The sequence below is a fragment of the Oenanthe melanoleuca genome, chromosome 7 (genome assembly GCF_029582105.1).
Source record: "Oenanthe melanoleuca isolate GR-GAL-2019-014 chromosome 7, OMel1.0, whole genome shotgun sequence".
Taxonomy (NCBI): domain Eukaryota; kingdom Metazoa; phylum Chordata; class Aves; order Passeriformes; family Muscicapidae; genus Oenanthe; species Oenanthe melanoleuca.
In genome coordinates this window covers 30,665,742-30,684,107 of record NC_079341.1, presented here as the reverse complement: position 1 = coordinate 30,684,107, position 18,366 = coordinate 30,665,742, and the positions used below count along the sequence as shown (strand labels likewise).

General features: G+C 40.7%; 2 protein-coding genes across 3 annotated transcripts in view; one reads left to right on the top strand and one right to left on the bottom strand.

Annotated features, from left to right (window-relative positions):
• The window catches only part of ACMSD (aminocarboxymuconate semialdehyde decarboxylase), a 38,333-nt gene extending 34,538 nt beyond the window's left edge, over positions 1–3,795 (bottom strand). Inside the window, exon 1 of the mRNA XM_056496021.1 lies at positions 3,536–3,795. The gene's annotated coding sequence lies outside the window, so the exon portion shown is untranslated. The remainder of the gene's footprint in view (positions 1–3,535) is intronic.
• The window catches only part of TMEM163 (transmembrane protein 163), an 87,936-nt gene continuing 73,338 nt past the window's right edge, over positions 3,769–18,366 (top strand). The window contains exons 1-2 of one of the 2 annotated variants that reach the window (XM_056496022.1): positions 3,811–4,171; positions 9,074–9,193. In XM_056496022.1, coding sequence (XP_056351997.1) covers positions 4,009–4,171; positions 9,074–9,193 — 283 coding nt within the window. In that variant the 5' untranslated portion in view covers positions 3,811–4,008. Of the gene's footprint in view, positions 4,172–9,073; positions 9,194–18,366 lie in introns of both variants that reach the window. The other variant, XM_056496023.1, reaches the window with a different exon arrangement.

Below are 18,366 nucleotides of genomic sequence, written 5' to 3'. Positions count from 1 at the left end.
GTGATGACCTTTATGGGACTGATGGCTACCTGTGCCTTTAGAACCGGATTGGTTCTTAGTTTTGTTTGAGATGTGTCCCCTGCAGAACTGTTCCTGCTGTAGGGCCATGAAAGGCATCTTGATCAAGTAAGAAGTGAGCATTTTCTTTAGTTTTTTAGTCATGAGATATCTGATAGACCAAACTAATAAACCATCCTGGCTGACATTTGCACTTCCTGATACTGCAACACAATGCCACTGACAAATACAGGATTTTGTTGCCTAAAGGGGCAGTTTTGTGTTTAGTATATGTGTGAAATGCAACCCAGCAAACAAAAAGGTGTATGGCATTAACTTGTTCTTATGCCTTTAAGCACAGCAAAAATAATCACCAGGTCAGCTGAGCAGCTCTTTCCAAATCTGCAAGAGTGCTCTTAATTTAAGTGCTGCACTTAAGATGCTGGTCAATATGGAACTTGGACAAATTAATATCAATGAAACCAAGCAAAATTCCTTCTCAGGAGCCTTTGAGTGCACCACTGTGTTTTAGTTCAAGTGAAAACATTCCAGTCAGTTGTGCAGAAATTAAAATCTGATTGATATTATTCATTTGGAGGAAGGAAGGAAGGAAGGAAGGAAGGAAGGAAGGAAGGAAGGAAGGAAGGAAGGAAGGAAGGAAGAAAGGAAGGAAGAAAGGAAGGAAGGAAGGACCACAACAGAAGTAAACCACAGAGAAGGTAAAAGAACTACAACAAAAGCAGACCACAGACAATACAGATAAGGAAGAAGAAGTTCTTTGTGTTGTTACTGTTTGCTGTGATGCATTTCCATTTCATCTGAAATCTCCTTTCTCTGGAAGTCAAAATATTATGGGAATTACAGGCAGCTCCAGCTGGGAACAAAGTGTCTATTAATCTTGCAGCAGCTGCAGAAGATAGGATGGTGTCAGTCTAGTTAGACTGAATCCAGAGACATGTCCTTTTTTTTTTTTTTATTTAAGATTTTGGCTTTCCATTACTCCCATCCAACAAAGGGAGGTTTGAGGGGCCAAGAAATAAAATGGTGTATTAATATGGTTATTAGAGTGAGGCTTCTTATCTTCATTGACTTTGCCTATAGGTTTCATACACAAGAAGTCCAAAAGGGCTGGAAAACAGGAACCATGCCTTTAAAAATCTAGCTCTATGTCTTTATTCAATGGAATACACTTTGTGTAAATGTCATGAGAAATAAGAGGTAATGCTGAAAAGCAGCTTCCAGCAGCTAATATGACAGTCTTTCTCCTTCTTAGTAGCCAGTTTGTATAGACAATGGTGTGATCTGAAAGGCCCTTCATTGTGGATCTGCTTAATGTTTTGAATTTATATTTGCTAAATTCAGTGTCTGACCCCTCTCGTGAGGCTGTGTTTGAAAGCACTAAAGAAAGTGCTTTAAAATAAACTATAATAGTCTTTGCAGGCCTCATATTCTTTGCTATAGCCTGAACACTATAGCAATTATACAATTACAAGCAGCTCCAGTCCCTGCCAGACACAGTTTTATGTAAGAACAGCAATTGAGGGCAACTGAAAAAAGGAGAAAGAAACACATTAAAGTTTAAAACTTGTGCTTTGGTGTTCTTAATTCCTATTTCTCTCTAATTCATTTGGAAACCTGCCCCTTTGACCTCCTTTTAAAGAAATGGAATTAGGAATCTCCAGGCACTTTTCTCTTTGATTTCTGGAAGTTATAAGAGTACCAAAACAGCTTGGAGAGACAAAGAGAAAGGAAGTAGTGTTCAAGGAGAGTCACTGGTCAGTTTCTCATTTATGCAAGGAATAAGGAAGTTCTTACTGAAATGGATCAGATATGGATTTATCTCCATGAAAGAGGAGGGATCCTGCAATAACTGCATTAGGGAGCATTGTATCTGTTGCAGCAATTTCAAGGGACTCTTCATGGTTTGTCCTGATGGGGATAGTGGCACCAGAGGTTTCTGTGTCCCTGCAAGGTCCCAAAGAGTAGTGGGTCCCCATTGCTTGTCTCTGACCAGGCTACAAAACTGGTTCTACTCATTTAAGGATTCTCAATTTACAGATACATTTTAAGTGAAAGAGACACATCACAATCTATTTTTACAGTAAGAAACAAAAGATGAGCCTTTTCTTCTTTTCATTCACCTCTCACGTGCATACATCCATCTGCTCTAGCATCTTGCAAGTTCAAAGTAACCAGAGTTTAATAAAGAGTCCTTGAAGAAAAAAATCAGGTTTTTTTAATGCAGTTTTCAACCCCTCCCAAAGCAGCCCGAACCTCAAAATAGTTCCCTCAAAAGAACTCACCTGTGTTAACTTATGCATATGAGAACAAAACTCTTTTGACATTAACATCAAATAGGCATGTTGTAATTTACTATCCATTTAATGAGGAAAAAGCAAGTAATTTTGGCATTGCTTATACTCATACTAATGCTGATCCAACTAGAAGAGCAAGAGCTCTGGGATCACAAAGCAGGGTAGGATAGCTAGGGGTGAAGGTGAAATTTAGGTGAGAGGAATAAAGGCTTTAAAAATGTTTTGTACAGTAGGTATGGTATACTAAACAAAAAGAAATCATTAGATTTGGTCAAAAACACTGATCTCTCACATTACAGCAGCCATCTCCATTTCACAAGATTTACAAAATGCCAATCAGTTTGTAAACAAGTATTTTATGTCACTTAACATTTACTTACATTTTACTCATACTTTTTCAAATAATTAATGATTTTAAATTCAGATGAAAAGATTTTGAAGATTAGTATACAGCTTTAAGAGGGGCTTTTTAAAATTAAGACATTTTTGGTAATAATGTTGCACTGAGCATTTTTAGACAGGTATTACTACAAAACTTTTTGTAAGGCTGACATCAGCAAGATTCTGACAGTTCATAAAATCATGCCCCTATGTTGGCATAAATATTAATCTCCTCCTGGCCTTTGTATAATCCCCAAATTCACTGACTTTTCAAATGAGAAGGGCAACCTGATCTTCTTACTTAAATGGGGATTGTATGTATCACTGAGGGACCAGGGCTGCAATGTTTAGTTGTCTTTTGATATTTTCCTAGACAAATTCTTCAACTCATGATGCAGCTTCAAAATATATGTGCATGCTAGTAAGCATGCACTTGGGATACTGTGCTGGCACAAAGAACGCTTTGTTTATTTGCACCTCTCCATCTAGTCATTAGAAACCAGCACAGAAGAAGCAAGCAGCCCTGGCACAGATTTATCCGTAAAATTCTACATTTTTAAAAAACATTTCTGTGCTTCTGAGAGTTTAGATTTTTTCCCCTATGTTCTTCTGCAGCCCTAGGAAAGGCAGGTGAGCCATCTGAAGGGCAGCAAGTGTAACCCCGTGTTAGCATGAGCTTGCTGTATGTTCGAGGGCAGTTTTCAGGCAACTCCGAGTGTGACAGAACGGCAGTGCTGCGGGTCTGAGGGGTGCGTGTGTGAGGCGATCCTGCTCTGATCCCGGAAAAGGGATGGCAGCTGGAGAATGAGCAAATCCCCAGCAAAGCGGAGCTGTGTCTTTACCTGTGTGAGGGGAGGCGAGGCGGCCGAGGCCTCGCTGCAGGGCCGGGGCCCTCAGGAGCGGCGGGAGGGCCTTGGACAGTCCCGGACAGCTCTTCCCCCTGAGGCTCGGCTCCGGGAGGGGCAGGAGGAGCAGGAGGAGGAGGCAGAGCCCGCCGCGGCGAGGGGAGGCTGAGGAGGCTCGGTTTCCTGAGGCGCTCCCGCCGGCGGGAGCTCGGCGGGGCGGGGAGGGGAGGGCAGCGCCGGGAGGCGGCACCGCGCTGCCCCTGCCCCTCTCCGCCGCGGGCAGTGATGAGGCGGCGGCGGGCAGCGCCTGGCGCCGCGCACCCGGAGTTTGTGCGCTGCCCGTCCTCGTCTCCCTGATGCTCTGAGCCCGAGTCTCCTCCTCTCCCCGGGCTCGCACCCGGGCTGGATGCTCCGCTCGCTCCTCGCTTCCCTGCCACAGCCGCCGGCCGCTTCCCGCCGCCCCGCAAGCAATGGAGCCGTCCGCTGCCCCGCTGGACACCACTCCGGACCCCGCCATCGTGCAGCCCCCCGGGGCCAACCCGCCGGGAGCCCCCCGGGAGCAGCCGCAGCAGCAGCAGGAGCAGCTGCGGATCGGGGAGAGCGGGCAGTTCAGCGAGGGGCTGGAGGACAGAGGTGAGCACCCGTCTGTCTGTCTGTCCGTCTGTCCCCCTCCTTCCTGCACGTTACCCTCCGCTGTGGCCAGCACCACCACCTCCCCTGCATCCCGAGGCTCCTGATACCCACCCCGACGGCTCCTCCGACACCCTCTCCGCAGCATCCTCCCGCTGGCTGCCCTGGACCAGTACCCTCCCCATGCCTCCCCCTCCCCTCCAGCCCTGGCAGCCGTACTTCGGCTCTTGCCCCCCGAACTCCCCGCTCCAGCCCCGCTCTCCCACCCCTCATCCGGCCGCTGGCAGCCGCTTAACATCCCCCCGCGCCGCCCTCGGAGATCTGCTCCGGTTTAGCTCCCGTGCGAGCGCTCCGCGACAGCTTTGAAGTATTTTTATAAACTCTATTCGTGGCTGTTCCCACCTCGCCCGAGAACTTGCCTGCCGGCGGCGGAGCGGCTGCCGGCGGCACACGGCTCCACAGGCAGCGCCGGGCGAGGGGCGCGGGTGGCCCGGGGCTCCTGGGGCTGCCGTGGCTCCCGGGAGGGCCGGGCAGGGCCGGCGGTTCCCTCGGGAAAGCTGAGATGCCCGAGCCGGCGGGGTGGCGTTCCTGGGGGTCCGCCCCAGCCAGGCTGGGGGTTGAAGTCGGGGCACTTGTCTCACGCCTTGTCTCCCTTCCCCCTGCGCACACAACTCGTTTTTTGTTATTTACTGAAATACCTGAGCAGGGACGGAAAGCTGCCTTCTCCCAAACCGGGCTGCGCTTTAGTGCGGAGCATATCCCTCCCGGACATCTGCTCAGGGCTCACTCACCTGCCGCCCACAAAGGCAGCTGCCATTTTCACCCTCTCTCCCCACTGCCCTGTCCGCCACAAAGCCTCGGGCTCCTCTAAAACACTATTTGTCTCCATCCTTTAATTTCATCTGTTGGCTTCCCTTAGCCTCTCTGTTGTCTTTTCTTCCTTTTCCATTTTGCTTTCAGTATCCAGGAGTCCCTTTTGTGTTCTCGTCTTCATCCATTACCCCTTTGCATGTAACCCCCAATCTCTCCTGTCCTTTGCCCAGCTTCCCGAAGCCTGTGCCTGCTCACCAATCGTAGACACAAAGTAGAGGCGTGAAGAGCGTTCCCCAACCTTCCTGCCAGGTTCCACTCCTGCTGGGGCTGGGGACAGCCCTTGTCCAAGGGTACCCTCATGTCACTGCCAGCGGCTGGACAGACATTGTGCCTGCCCGGGGCAATCTGAGGCTTCAGCTCTCTGTTACATGAGTGAGGAATTTTGATTAAGGTTCGAACATGGAAGTTTGGTTTTAATTTGTGCCCAGTATGACAGAGCTAAAGGTGAAGCTGTCCCTTTTGGCAATAAGGGTAATTCCAGTGTCTGTTGTACCCAACCTATTTCTTTCTATGAGGGAGATGAAGCTAAAGCTGCTGATTGAATTTTCTTCCTTGTCTCCATGCTCTTTCTATGGCCCTTGCAGAATCTTTCTTTTAGTGTCTCCTGTAGTTACTGGTTCCATCTATACCAGGATAATTCACAGTCATTGTAGAGGGAAATCTGGTATGCTTTTTGCAGGTTGTCCCTGTTGCAAATGTTAACAGTCTGTCCTTTTAGATTGTACTTTTTCCTACAATCCTGTCCAATGAATCATACCAGATCCAGTTACAGAGATGATGTTTCCATGTTTGCTAAAAATAAATACTAACCCCAAATTTTGGAACAAGATATTTGCTCTTTAAGAGCCAGATCCAAAAATCAGTGATAATTTTGTGGGTGGGATCCTTGAATTAACATCCTTAGGTGAACAAGTTTTTTTATTAGCCTTATTTCTTACACAATTTCTAACTTGACATTTTAAAATGATCCCTTAGCCAAATAGAAAAGTACTTCTGGTAAGTCAGCATATGGTAAAGAATATCCTAGAATCACTTCACAAATATGCCAAGCTTGTGTTCTGCAACTGTTGGGCAGGTTTTTTCTCCTTCTGATTTTTTTATGGGAAGAAAATCTGTTAATTTGTCAAGATGCTGAAAGATAAACTAAAAATCCAGTGAATTTAACCAGTTCATCATATTTTCTAAACCTTAGGACATCCATGTGCTAAATAAATTATTGGCAATAAGATTACTCATATGTTAATTTCAGGGCAGAGGAATTTCATTTGTAGATGTTAGCTTTTTTTTTTTTTTGTAGCAGTGCAGGTCATACTGAAACATTAACTTTCATCCTCCTGTGCATGCTTAAAACTTGCTTTCTTATGGTCAGTGAAAAAATATGGAGGTTTACCTTGTGAATTTTGTTCTTGTGTGTAAATTAATGAGCTGTTGTTGCTTCTAAATAATTTTTATTCTATGGGCATGGTATTCATGTGAATGAGTTTGTATTTTTTCTGTGCTGGCCTCAGGACACTCATAAGAATTCTATGATCTTTCTCGGGGTTGAGAATTTTAAATACAGAAGATGTATTTGAATTATTTCAAGAAAGGAAGGATCACATCGCTGACAGCCAGAATGTGCCAGCCATTTTGAGAGACAGAGAAACACATACACACACACGGCAGAAGTGCTTGAGTTTTACAAAGACCGCAGTCTCTGTCATACTGGACACGTGCTTGACATGTGAATAGTAATCAGGAGTGCTGCACTAGCTGTGGGGCTTATTATTCATTCATCTGTTTAATTAGGGTATTGTTTGATTTACTATCAACTGTGTATGTTGGACTTCCCAGGTGATAGAGAGCTGTAGTCATGAATTAAAAGATGTCTTAAAAGAAAGAAACAGGTGAGGATATCGGTCATTCTCATCTGTGGTTATTTGAGGTTTGAAAGATTGAGAGCCAAAATCTGCTGAGAAAACCTTTGCGTTATGTTCCAAAAAGATTTGGGCCATAATTTAACATCCTTGGTTTGGGGAGGGAACAGGAGGGGTGAATACACAAAATGTGAGAAGATGTATTTTCTCTATGGTTATATTAGTATCAATCCCTCCTATGTTTCAAGATGTGTTGCTAAATTACCTCATAGCAGACAGCAATTAAACTGTACATCGTTAAATATAGTAGCAGAAGATAGGCCAAACATTTGTGGGGAAAAAAAAATTCTTCACACAAATGAAAGGAGGCATGTGAGAAATAGCTGTGCAACACTATCAGTAAAAGACTCAAAGCTTTTGGAGTTGTTATCTATCAGTTTTTGTGTATTAGACAGACAAAGAATGCATGTAATAGGAAATAGGTATAATTTCAGTATAGGGTTTAGTTCATGCAAGTTTGTAGATTCTTTTGCGTTCATAAAAGAGGGAGTGTGTCTCACAAAGTGTGATAATATTTTATATTTTCTAAAAATACATTACAAGCGTGAAATTGTCAGAGTGGCTTTCCGAAATCCCATAAAGAAACTCTCTGGGCTTTATTGTAACGGAGGTGTAAAAAGCATAAACAATTTTTCCATGACAGCATGTATCCCACCAATTACGCTAGGATTACAAGCAGTAATTTTAACAGACTCCAAGTGGCAGAATAAAATCTGATGGCTGAAATTTGACCACCCTGGATGCCTGCCCCTCTGCTGACACATTGCTGCCCCCGAGGCAGAGATGTCTGATTCAGTTCTGAATTGATTCCAAAACCATTGCAGTTTTCAGCCAGTATATTACAGTCAGCTGAAATTAAAATCTGTAAGGGTTAATAAACTTGGTTAAACATGGTGTGGATTCAGGAGTACACTGAGAACCAGATCAGATGTCCCTGCCTTGAAAGTGGCAATAGCCATCAGAGAGAAAACTGGGGAAGGTGAGGATAGTAACAGCTTCAACACTCGTGTTTTAATCTGATGCTGAGTCTGACAGTCCCTGTTCTCCACCCTTTGTCTAAGACCTTAGACCAGCTACTGAAAGTCATGCTGTTAAACCAGTGTCTCAGTTTAGTGCATTCAGTGCAGGCAAATCTCTCTGAAAAGTGCTCATCATCTGAGAGGAACCACCCACATCTTCTGGAGTAACTCATTAAGAAATTCAAAGCCATCAGGTTTTCTCTCCTATTAAGCAGATTTGAGCTGAAACTTGATGGTGAAAAAGAATGTATGTTTCGAATTAGATTAATTATTAAGCATAAAATAATCAGAATGGGATATACAGAATGGAAATATGTGAAATTCTGAATGCATTTTAGAAGTGGCTTAAGACTCAGACTGAGAGAATAACAACCAAAAAATGCTGTTAATTTATGCTTAATCTGTATCCTCTGTAATTTAAGATCAGTGGACAAAAGACTTCCACAGACTGAAAGCATTGAAAAAGAGAGAAAGCAGAACACATTCCTTTGTGGTCAACAGTACTGACTGCAGCAAGGACAGAATTGGTTCTTCAGGTAGTTCTAGGTGGGATTGTGTTCTTACCCCAAATGCAGGACAAGGTGCTTCAGGAGGCTTTTGCAGCTGTGAATAGCTCTGATTGTACTTTGATGATCAATATGTGCAGTGTATCCCTGGGCATTGGGAGGTTATTCTGCAGGGACTGGTGAGCAGGAGTCTTTCTCCTCCTATGTTAATTAGCCCCAGGATCCTCAAGTTCTGAAATAAGTTTTTATCTGAGGGAGTATAGGACTGAGCCATTTCTTGTGTAGAGGTACAGGTGGAAATCATCATGATTTGTGAATTTCCATAACTGGAATGCAGTGCTGTTTTTAAGGGATTGATGAGTGGGTCTTTCTGTGTGGAGTCAAAACAGCTTGTGTGTGCTCTTCTTGCTTACTCACGTGTTTCTGGTGGCCTCATTCACTTCACCTTAATAATGTGGGCAGGATTTGATTCTGTATTGCTTCTGTGTGTAATATAGAATGTAAATGTGTGTGCTAGGGCTGAACTAACACAGCTGTGTTTTTAAAAGGAGCAATGCATTGTTCATACATTCTTTGCTTATTACTTATCAGGTTTACTAGAAAGCAGTACAAGGCTAAAACCTCATGAAGCTCAAAGCTACAGAAAGAAGGCATTGTGGGTTTCCTGGGTCTCCATTATTGTCACACTGGCTCTTGCAGTGGCTGCTTTCAGTGAGTATTGGGTATATTTTAAATCTTCACACCTTTTCCTTTTTGTTTTTCTTTTGTTGTCTCAGAATTTCTTTCTTTGTGGAAGCTTTCTCACGTTTTTTCTTTGCAACTGCTAAAGAGGTTTCTCGACTGCCTGTGTCTGCATGGTGCTTATAAATTAGTAAAACTGTTGGTTTTTTTCTGCAGAGTATAGGGTTGTTGAAGGTCGGAGAAAGAAACAGGAGATGTTGATTCCTGCTAGAATTTATACATGTGGAACTTCTCATTTGGAAGAATAGTGTAAAAATCATTATGCAGTGAGTTGCCTTTTATCAAAGAGGTCAAATATGACAAGTCTTAATCTGCTTGGGATTTGTAGAGGGAATGCTATAATAAAGAATAGTGAATTGTAAGGGAGAAATATATAATTTATCTGTATTACACTGACAGACAACCTAAGACAATGCTTATCTGGAAGAATAATTCCATTTTCATTTTAGACCAGTGTTTTTGTATAAGTTTCATGATGTTTTTCTAGTTTACCTTTAAACAAAGAATTTGAGTGGAAAAAAAAATCGAAACCACTACTATGTGGGAAAAAATGAAATATATTTATTTTGTTTCAAAACAGGAAAAAATGCAATGTTGTGTAAATACAAATTTTAGTTCAATGCAAATGTGCAAAATACAAACTTTCTATCTTGGGCAATTAAGCAACACATTAAAGACAAAAAGAAACATGGAATGTGGAACAAAATTTTTGCAGTGGCACATTCTTTGTCTTAGAGAAGGAAAAATCATAACTGATTGAATTATACTTTAATACAAACAAAAGGAAGGTTCTATCTTTTCCTTTTTTTTTTTTTTTTGAATCACAGCAGCATGTCTTTTGTTATTCTAATCTGCATTGTATGACCTGCTGCTGGAAGTTGGTGTCAGCTCCCAGGAGAGGTGATTAAAATCTGACCAAATGGTCTCTGAAAACTCAACATATATTACTCAGAGCAATTTATATGGAAACACAGGTACAATAACTTGGTTCAGAAATAAGAAAAAAGAGGAGGAACACTTAAAAGCAGAATCTGACACTGAAGAATTTAAATGTTACACAAGAGAGTGAAACAAGTTTCCATCCTGTTTTGCTTCATGGAAATACAGTGGTCTGTCTTTGCTACTGAAACAACACAAAGGTAAATACTATGTTACAGAATAACTTTTCTGCCTATTATTTCTACAATTTAAGGAATATTGGGTTGTGGCTTAATTATATTTTTCTTTTGTCAGGATTGCAAGAATTAAGTGTAATAAAAATGACTAAAACTGTGTCTTTTAAAAGGATCCTTAAACACACTTTATGAGATTATCAAGCCTGAATTCTTTCTTTCTTTCCCTATTTTTGGTACTCTGGTAGTGTTTAGAGAAAGAAACAGCAAAGAATGTAGTCCCTGTCTAGATATACTGTGACTGCATATTCAGCTGGAGGGGAATAGGCACTGAACTGCTGAAATCAGTAGCAGGTTAATTCTGTGTTTTTGGAATGTATCTTTCCCCATGGTTTGCTGTGGCAAAATTTACGAAGAATGAAAGAGGAATCAGCACACAGATACATATTAAATCTGTATGGAATCTCTTAATAGGTAGTTGGCAGTTAACTTACATGCCACAAAAGCATTGCCAGGGCTTTTCATGTGTCTACTATTAAAAATGTTTAATCTTTGAGGAAAATACAGTGACTTCTGCTGTCCCCATGCAATTTCAGAAGTTCTGCTCATTTTATTGTCTCTCACTGGCTGCTCTCTTCCTCAGAGCTGTCCTTTTAGCAGGTTCCTCTAGCCAATCCATGGGTTGGGAGAGATGCCAGGTGACCAGAGTTTGCTTCCTGTTTGATATAAATGTCAAGTTGTCACTTTGGGGTATCTGACACTGACAATTCGTTTCAACCAATTGCTATTTAAAGCATCCTCTTTCCATTTTACCTCCTGTCTGTAGTGATGAAGTGTTAGGAATATAGCCCTTATGTTCCATTTCAGTGAAAAAAGAGGACCTGTTGTAGTAATTGTCAGGCTACACTGACTATTCTCACTGCTCTTCCTGGCTCCCCTTTAAATTCCTCATTTAAATTTTTGCTTTATCCTCTTATAGGCTTCAAAATACTTTCTTGTAAGTATATACTAGGCCAGGGAACTGATGTTATTTGATAGGAAAAATGCTCAGGGAGTGATTCCCATGTGGAGAACAGGGAAGAGGTTCAGGAGCCTCCTTTTCCAGCCAAGTGTTTATAAGTAGACTGCCTTCACTTTTTTATGGTCTACTCCCCTTCCTTCCTTTCAAGACTGGTCTAGTTGCCTCCAACACTATATTTTTCCAGCATTAGAGCAAGTTGGAATGGTTTTTCTTGACTGGTATGAGGTGTTTTCTTTCAGTGGGATTATGATGCTGCCCTAGCTGAACTGTGATCTTTCACTTGGTCATTTTGAAGGAGACTGAAAAATCTGAATATATGAAAGTAGTTTCCTTATTAGGTAATGTTTATGGCAAACGAGGCTTGAGATCACAGAATCATAGAATTTTTAGGCTGGAAAAGACGTCTACTATCATGAAGTACAACTGTTAACCCAGCACTGCCACATTCATTACTAAGCAGTGTCCCTAAGTGCCACATTCACACATTTTTTGAACACTTCCAGAGATGATGATTCCACCACTTCCCTGTGCAGCTTTTTCCAGTGCCTGAACACTCTTTCAGAGAGAGCTGAACTAGGCTAGGCTGGGTGTGGAGCAGAATGACTGCTTAAGGGAAAATGAAGTTGTCACCTTTCATTCACTAATATTGACAAGTAGGACTTAGACCATGAAATCAGCTTTTCCACTTAGCTGAAAGAACAGATCTCTTACTGTCAAACACTTAATACACTTAATTTTACTGCAGAAATGCTGTACTTGTAAAAGACCATTTGGAAGTTCCAGCTGCTGTCTCTGATGCAGCTCCTGCACCCTGTGGTAACCACTGTGGTCTCCTGGCTCCGAGAGCTGTTGCAGATGTTGCTCTCCAGCATGAAATTGCTCAGGGCTTCAGTAAAATCTCTATAGACATAAATGTGTGACATCCTTGAGGTCAGTGGAGCCCCATGTATCATCTTTAGTGCCTGAAAATTTGGTGCTTTCAAAATATTCTGGCAATGTTGTTTTAAGCAATACTTTCATGATCAAATACTAATCAATGCCTGGTCAATAAATTAATTTTGTTCTTCATTTCAGTGCTGCCTGAAATATGCATACTTGTAGAATCCTCATCAAGAGTGGATTTACTTTGTTATGAACATATAGCAATAAACAGAGCCTGAGCATGATAAAAGTTATTAAAATGAACATTAAATTATTCCTTAGCACCCCAAGTAAGTGCCAGAATAATAATTCTAATATAATTATTTCTGAATTACAGTAGTATAAGAAAAGAATGATAACAGAGAAAAGAATGATAATGGAATAATAACTTTTTTTTTTGCAGAGTATATCTGTGTAGTATAAGGCTGCAGTCATTTCATAATAACAACTATTATTTCTTTCCATAGCTGCAGTATTGTATGTTCATACTGAGCCTACTTTAAGAATCATAATAAAGAATAGGTAGAATAGAACTCTGGTGTTTTGAAGCCCATTATTCTTAGTTTCTTGACATTTATGTTATTAAAGCATAATTTTGAAAAATACAAATACAGCTTCTGCTGTTGCAGTTCAGTTTCTGCTCAGGCAGCTAATCTCTGATAATATTGTCAAAGCAGAAAACAAGCTCATTCTGTCTGGTATTTTTTGTCCAGTGTAGACTTGTGATTCACAGAAAGCAGTGTGCTCATTCATCTTCCTGATCTGATTATCCAAAATTGTTTCACAGTGAATGGAGGAGTCCTATCAATACATCAAAACAATGTATAGACCAAAATTCTGCACTGAAGGCCTTCTTTGTAGTGGGAGACTGAGAGAAGTGTTAGAATGTATGGGTTTGTAAATGTGAGCTTTGTGAAGCGTGGCCAGGGCAGGTCTGCATCAGCCCTGGTCACTGGGGGGTGACAGGGGCTGTTTGCAGGGTGCTGGGAAGGAACAGGCAGCTGGGAGCTCACATCTGTCCCCAGGGCTGCTCTGAGATCCCCCCTTTCATCTCAGCACAGGTAACATTCAGCTGTACAGAAATAACAGTGCAGCCAAAAGTCACATCCTGCTAAGTGTTTACTCTGGTGTAGTAAGAGGTACTGGTATTTTGAGAAGGTGAATTCCATTTATCTGGATTAAATCTCAGGTGGAAACTCAGTAGATAGAATTCTGTGAGTGGGAATATTTTACAGGATTAGCTATTGGCCCATGGATAAGATATTAAATGTAAATGCAGACACTGACATTCTGATTTTATATAAAAATTATTTGTATTCAGAATGAATTACTGAAAAATGATTTATCATAGTGAGCTGAGAAGCATTTTGCATGAAATGTGTGTTGCAAATGCTTACAAATTTCAGGGTAGGTTTTGCTTTCAGATTAATGCTTTATGCTAATTCAGATTCTAACAGTTATAAATCTGAAAAAACTTAGAAATTGTGTATCCAGGCCCACTTTTTTCATTGGAATGACTACACTGAGCCATAAAGTCACGTATGGGTTAGCTATAGGACATGAGTACTGGTTTTCCTCTACTCTGGTGCATGCAAATAAAGTTACATGGGACAAACACTGAGCAATTGAAGATGTCCACTGGATGTGGATGTATTGATGTAATCTGTCACTCCTCATCTCAGACAACTGAGATGGGGAGTGACTATATTAATGTATTGATGAATATATAGTTTTCTCTGTGGCCCATTGCTATTCATGCTTGAAAAATTAAATAAATGCAGGCTTTCCTTGATGTTTGCACAATACTTAGTATACCCTGGGCACAGCTGGGATTATAATAACACCACTAATAAAAAATGTAGGGGAAGGTTCATGGTTCTGAGGCTCTTTAGTCTGGATATTTAATTCTTCAAAGGTCACTAATTTCAGGCAAATGATGGGCATTCAGCACTCAGGCTGGGGTTAGAGTGTCTCATCTGGAAACCTAAAGAGAAACTTAAACAGAACTCTCCAGGATCACAGAAAATGTGAAAAGTCTTGGTGTTTGTTTTTTCTCTTCCAGGAATTATAAAGAATTACATCTTGCTCTTAAAGACCTGAGAAAAGGTTTTTTTAGTTTAAATTTTTGAGTAGAGCACATTACATTTATTCAGAAAGTTATATTTCAAGTCACAATTCCATGCAGACACTTAAAAGCAAGTAAAGACTAAATGCAGACTAGAGGTCCTCCATGGTAGTATGCAGATCCCTCACTTTGCATGTTTCTCAGGGTGTTTCATTATGTCAGATACAAAAAGACAGATGCTGCAGGGCTGGAGCCTCACAGAAGCGTTAATGAAATATGGAACTCAAATTCCCAAGGTACAGTTCTGATATTGGTGACTCTTGTGCTTCCCTGTCATCCTTGTTACAGCTGCACCACTACAGGTGAAAATAGAGTTTGGTCCTAACCATGTTACACATAAAATCTAAAGGACAAAAAATCCATTGCCTGTGCAGCACTGGCAGAAGACAGCCTTTTGTATAGGTCAGTCTGTACTTAATAACGACAAAATGCAATTTTCATTCACTGAAAATGAAATGAGAGGCCAGTAAGGGCCTGTCTATTTTTTTTTTTTCAGTCATACAAAGCTCTAAGTTACTTTCTTGGGAGGAGAAAATAACATATGGATGTCAAGTTCAAGACTGATAGCTGTTGAGCAGAAGTGTGGGTCTAAAATCTGCAGTGCTTCACACTTCATGAAATCTTTTCCTTAGCTGGCAGGGAAAATGATGGTAGAAGTCTGTGAAATCTAGAACAGGCTAGATAACGATCTAGTGTATTTGATCAGCAAACAATTAAAAATTGTTGCTGTGGTGGAAGTTTGTTAAAACAGCTGATTTTGTGTTTAAATGCTAACCTTTAAAGCACACTAGTCTGTTGTATTTTTGCATTAGAAAGTTGCAATTGAATTATTGCTTATGTTAAGTAGTTATTCTTATCTCATGAGAGAAGATCATCCCAAAGAATTTTGAAACTAAAACAGGATGCTGATGATGAGGGAAAACCAGCACTATAGCACGACTTCATGAAGAGTGAGAAATATGCAAGTACATTGTGCAGGCTGCTTAGTGTAATAATCACAGTCACAGTTCCTTCCTTTGTTGTTTTATTTTTTCCTTTCCAAGGTTTTGTTGGGATTTCTTTTGTGTGGAAAAGATTGAAATGAGCCTATGCAACATTTAGACCAGTAAGAAGGGTAAAGTCTTTCAAATGAATTGACATCTATGTTATGTAATGTGGGTAATATATGTTATATTTAAATTATAGCAGGAGGTTTTACACACTTGAAATTTGTCTTTAGTTTTGCCATCAGATCCCTGCCTGGGTTCTGTCACAGGCAACTCTGTGGTTGATGGTTCAGGAGTTCCAATGATGAGAATACAGCTGTGTAGCAAGGTGCAATATACAAAGAAGTGTAAATAACTGTAATTATTAAGTAACTGCATGGATGTCATGGATCCTAGTCCTATCCCTGAGAGAATTCTACTGTGCCATTACAGACAGGCGTAGGTAGAGGACTAATTTTTCTTATGGGAGAAGAATTTAACATTGAATGGGGAGGGTTTTAGGCAGGCCACTTGGTGCTAACTGGCTGGTGGGGGAACAATGATCCTTACAACCATCCCTAGCTTGAAGTGAATGAAAAGTGAGTATCTTGACTAAAAGCAGATGGAAGTAGTTATGGGGGAAAAAACGTAATATTAAGTTTATTGCATGTAATTGGTGTTAACTGTTATCCATAAAAAAACTGCTTGAATTTTATGTATAAAATTGAAAGCAAATGATCCTCTAGCACAAGTCTCAGTTGTTACTTTTGCTGTATTTTCTGCATCACATAAGTGGGTGTACATCTGCCCTTTGAAGGACCATCCCTGCAGTCTGAAAATCAAATGTATTTTCAGTCAACTGCTGCAGTATCAGTTCCATGAAGAAGTGCCTCAGCTGTTGCAGGCTTGTCCAAAGGCATTAATGTATTAACAGATTTCTTAATGAATGCCTGATATACCAATAGAATTTGGTTTTCATAGATCATTTCATGTTTTGTCTGCTGTCCCAATTTAAAAATGCACTTCTTTGCTAATCGGCAAAGGTGAACTTGTAATTGTTTGTATCTGGAGCTAAAAATCAATATTAATGACAGAAAATGTATGTTTAATATTCATTGTGTAGTTTCACTTCATTGTTTGAATTTTGTGAGTTTTTAAAGCACTATTGGATTCAAACTTTATGGGCTGCAGTGAAAGTAATGAAAATCAGTGGACAACTTTCTTCTTAGGTCTTCTTCTGCCAGAAATTTTAATATATTCATGTTTTTTAACTTAATATGCAATAAAATGCAAGCCACAAAATGTAAACTTGTACCTCAGTTAATTTGTTTTTAATAACATTTTTAACTTTTGCTTTACTGGGGAGGTTGATAGTTCTTGGTGTTTCCTCTTTGGCACTTATTTTCTTTGATTTTTCAGCAACAGTGTTTGAGTTCCTTCCATTGAAAGTAGAAATTTGTTAGATTTTCTTACTTTCTCAGTACAGAATATTATTTGTAAATGGCTCATTTTATTAAAACTGCACTGTAGGAGGACTTAGTAAAATTATGTAATAAACAATATGTTGTTTACCCTGTACTAGAGCTCCCAGCAGCTCCATGCCTTGAAGCTGGATGTGCTTGGTGAGATTTGGGAGAACCTGGGAGCTGGGGATGCAGAGAATAAAACCAGAGAATGAGGTTGTGTGAATAGGTGGCACCACCCCTGCTGAGATCAATAACCCAGTGTGAGCTAAGGACACTTTGGTTTCTGAAAATACCACCAGCAAGAGCATAAACCTCGTGTCCTGGGGACTCCTATTGGTCACATGCCATGACACTTTGTGTGAGGAGGCATGCTAATATTGTGTGAAAAACCCAGTTTGACAAATCTAAAGGTTGGGAAACTTCAATACATTGTACTAAACAGATGGTACAACCTGGTTGAATTAATTTGGTTCAAATAAATATTACCACAATGTTTGGTAAAGACTGAAACAAAGAGTCTGGAAATTGGGGAAGACTAAACACTGAAACAAAAAGTCTGGAGACTGGGGAAGACAAGATAACTTTTAATGGACACTAACCTTCATTTGCAAAGCAGTCTTCTTCAGAAAAACCAAGAAGAGCTCCTGTGTATCTCTTCTGACTTTCATGTATGTCTTCCATTACTGTTCTTTTTCTCTCTGGATATTGCAGAAAAAGGGACAGAGAAGCTTATCTTCAGAGTTCAAAGAAGATTAGTCAGTGCTTAGTCAAAGAAGAATGACCAGAAATAACCAGCTGGTATTTTGCTAGACTGCAGAGGAAGTGGGATAGTCTGACAGATACCATAAAAATAGGTAGACAAGAGGCATCTGCCTTCCAGGAACTGTTGCAGGGTAAGTGGCTTTTGGCACTTGCACCACAAGTTCTCCTTTCTGGAGAGATCTCTGAGCCATTTCTGTGCCAGGTGTGATGCTGAGAATGAGTAACATCTACTGCAGAACAGGATCTTTGGCTGAATCCTAAATGGAGTTTTTTCATCAGATATGAGGATTGTTTATCTTTTGCTAGTAAAGATTTTACTTCAAGGAACTGTTAAGCACAATGTATATTTTCAATATATCTAAGTGAAGAAAATACATATCTAAGTGCATTGTCCACAGATCACATTCTTTAGTGAAACGTTTTAATGGCCAAAGAATGACAGTATTTCCCCAGGCTCTGAAAAGAAAAAATTTAGAAGAAAGATTTCTTATCATTCAGTGGGAGATTTAATAGGCTAGAAATGCAGCCTGCAGTGTCAGCTAAGATGCATAGTTGAGACAAAAAAAATGTAACTCCATGCACTCCCATTCTAGTAGGGAACCATAGACAGGTTGAGGTACACTTGAAAGGTTGATGTTAAATTAATATTTACTGTTATTTAAGTGTTGCTAACAGGTCCATGGAAAGCACAGGGCAGAGCCAAGCACTCAGCATCAGAGCTGGCCTACACCATGGAAGCCAGAGACAAAACTGATGGTGCTTGCAGTGGTG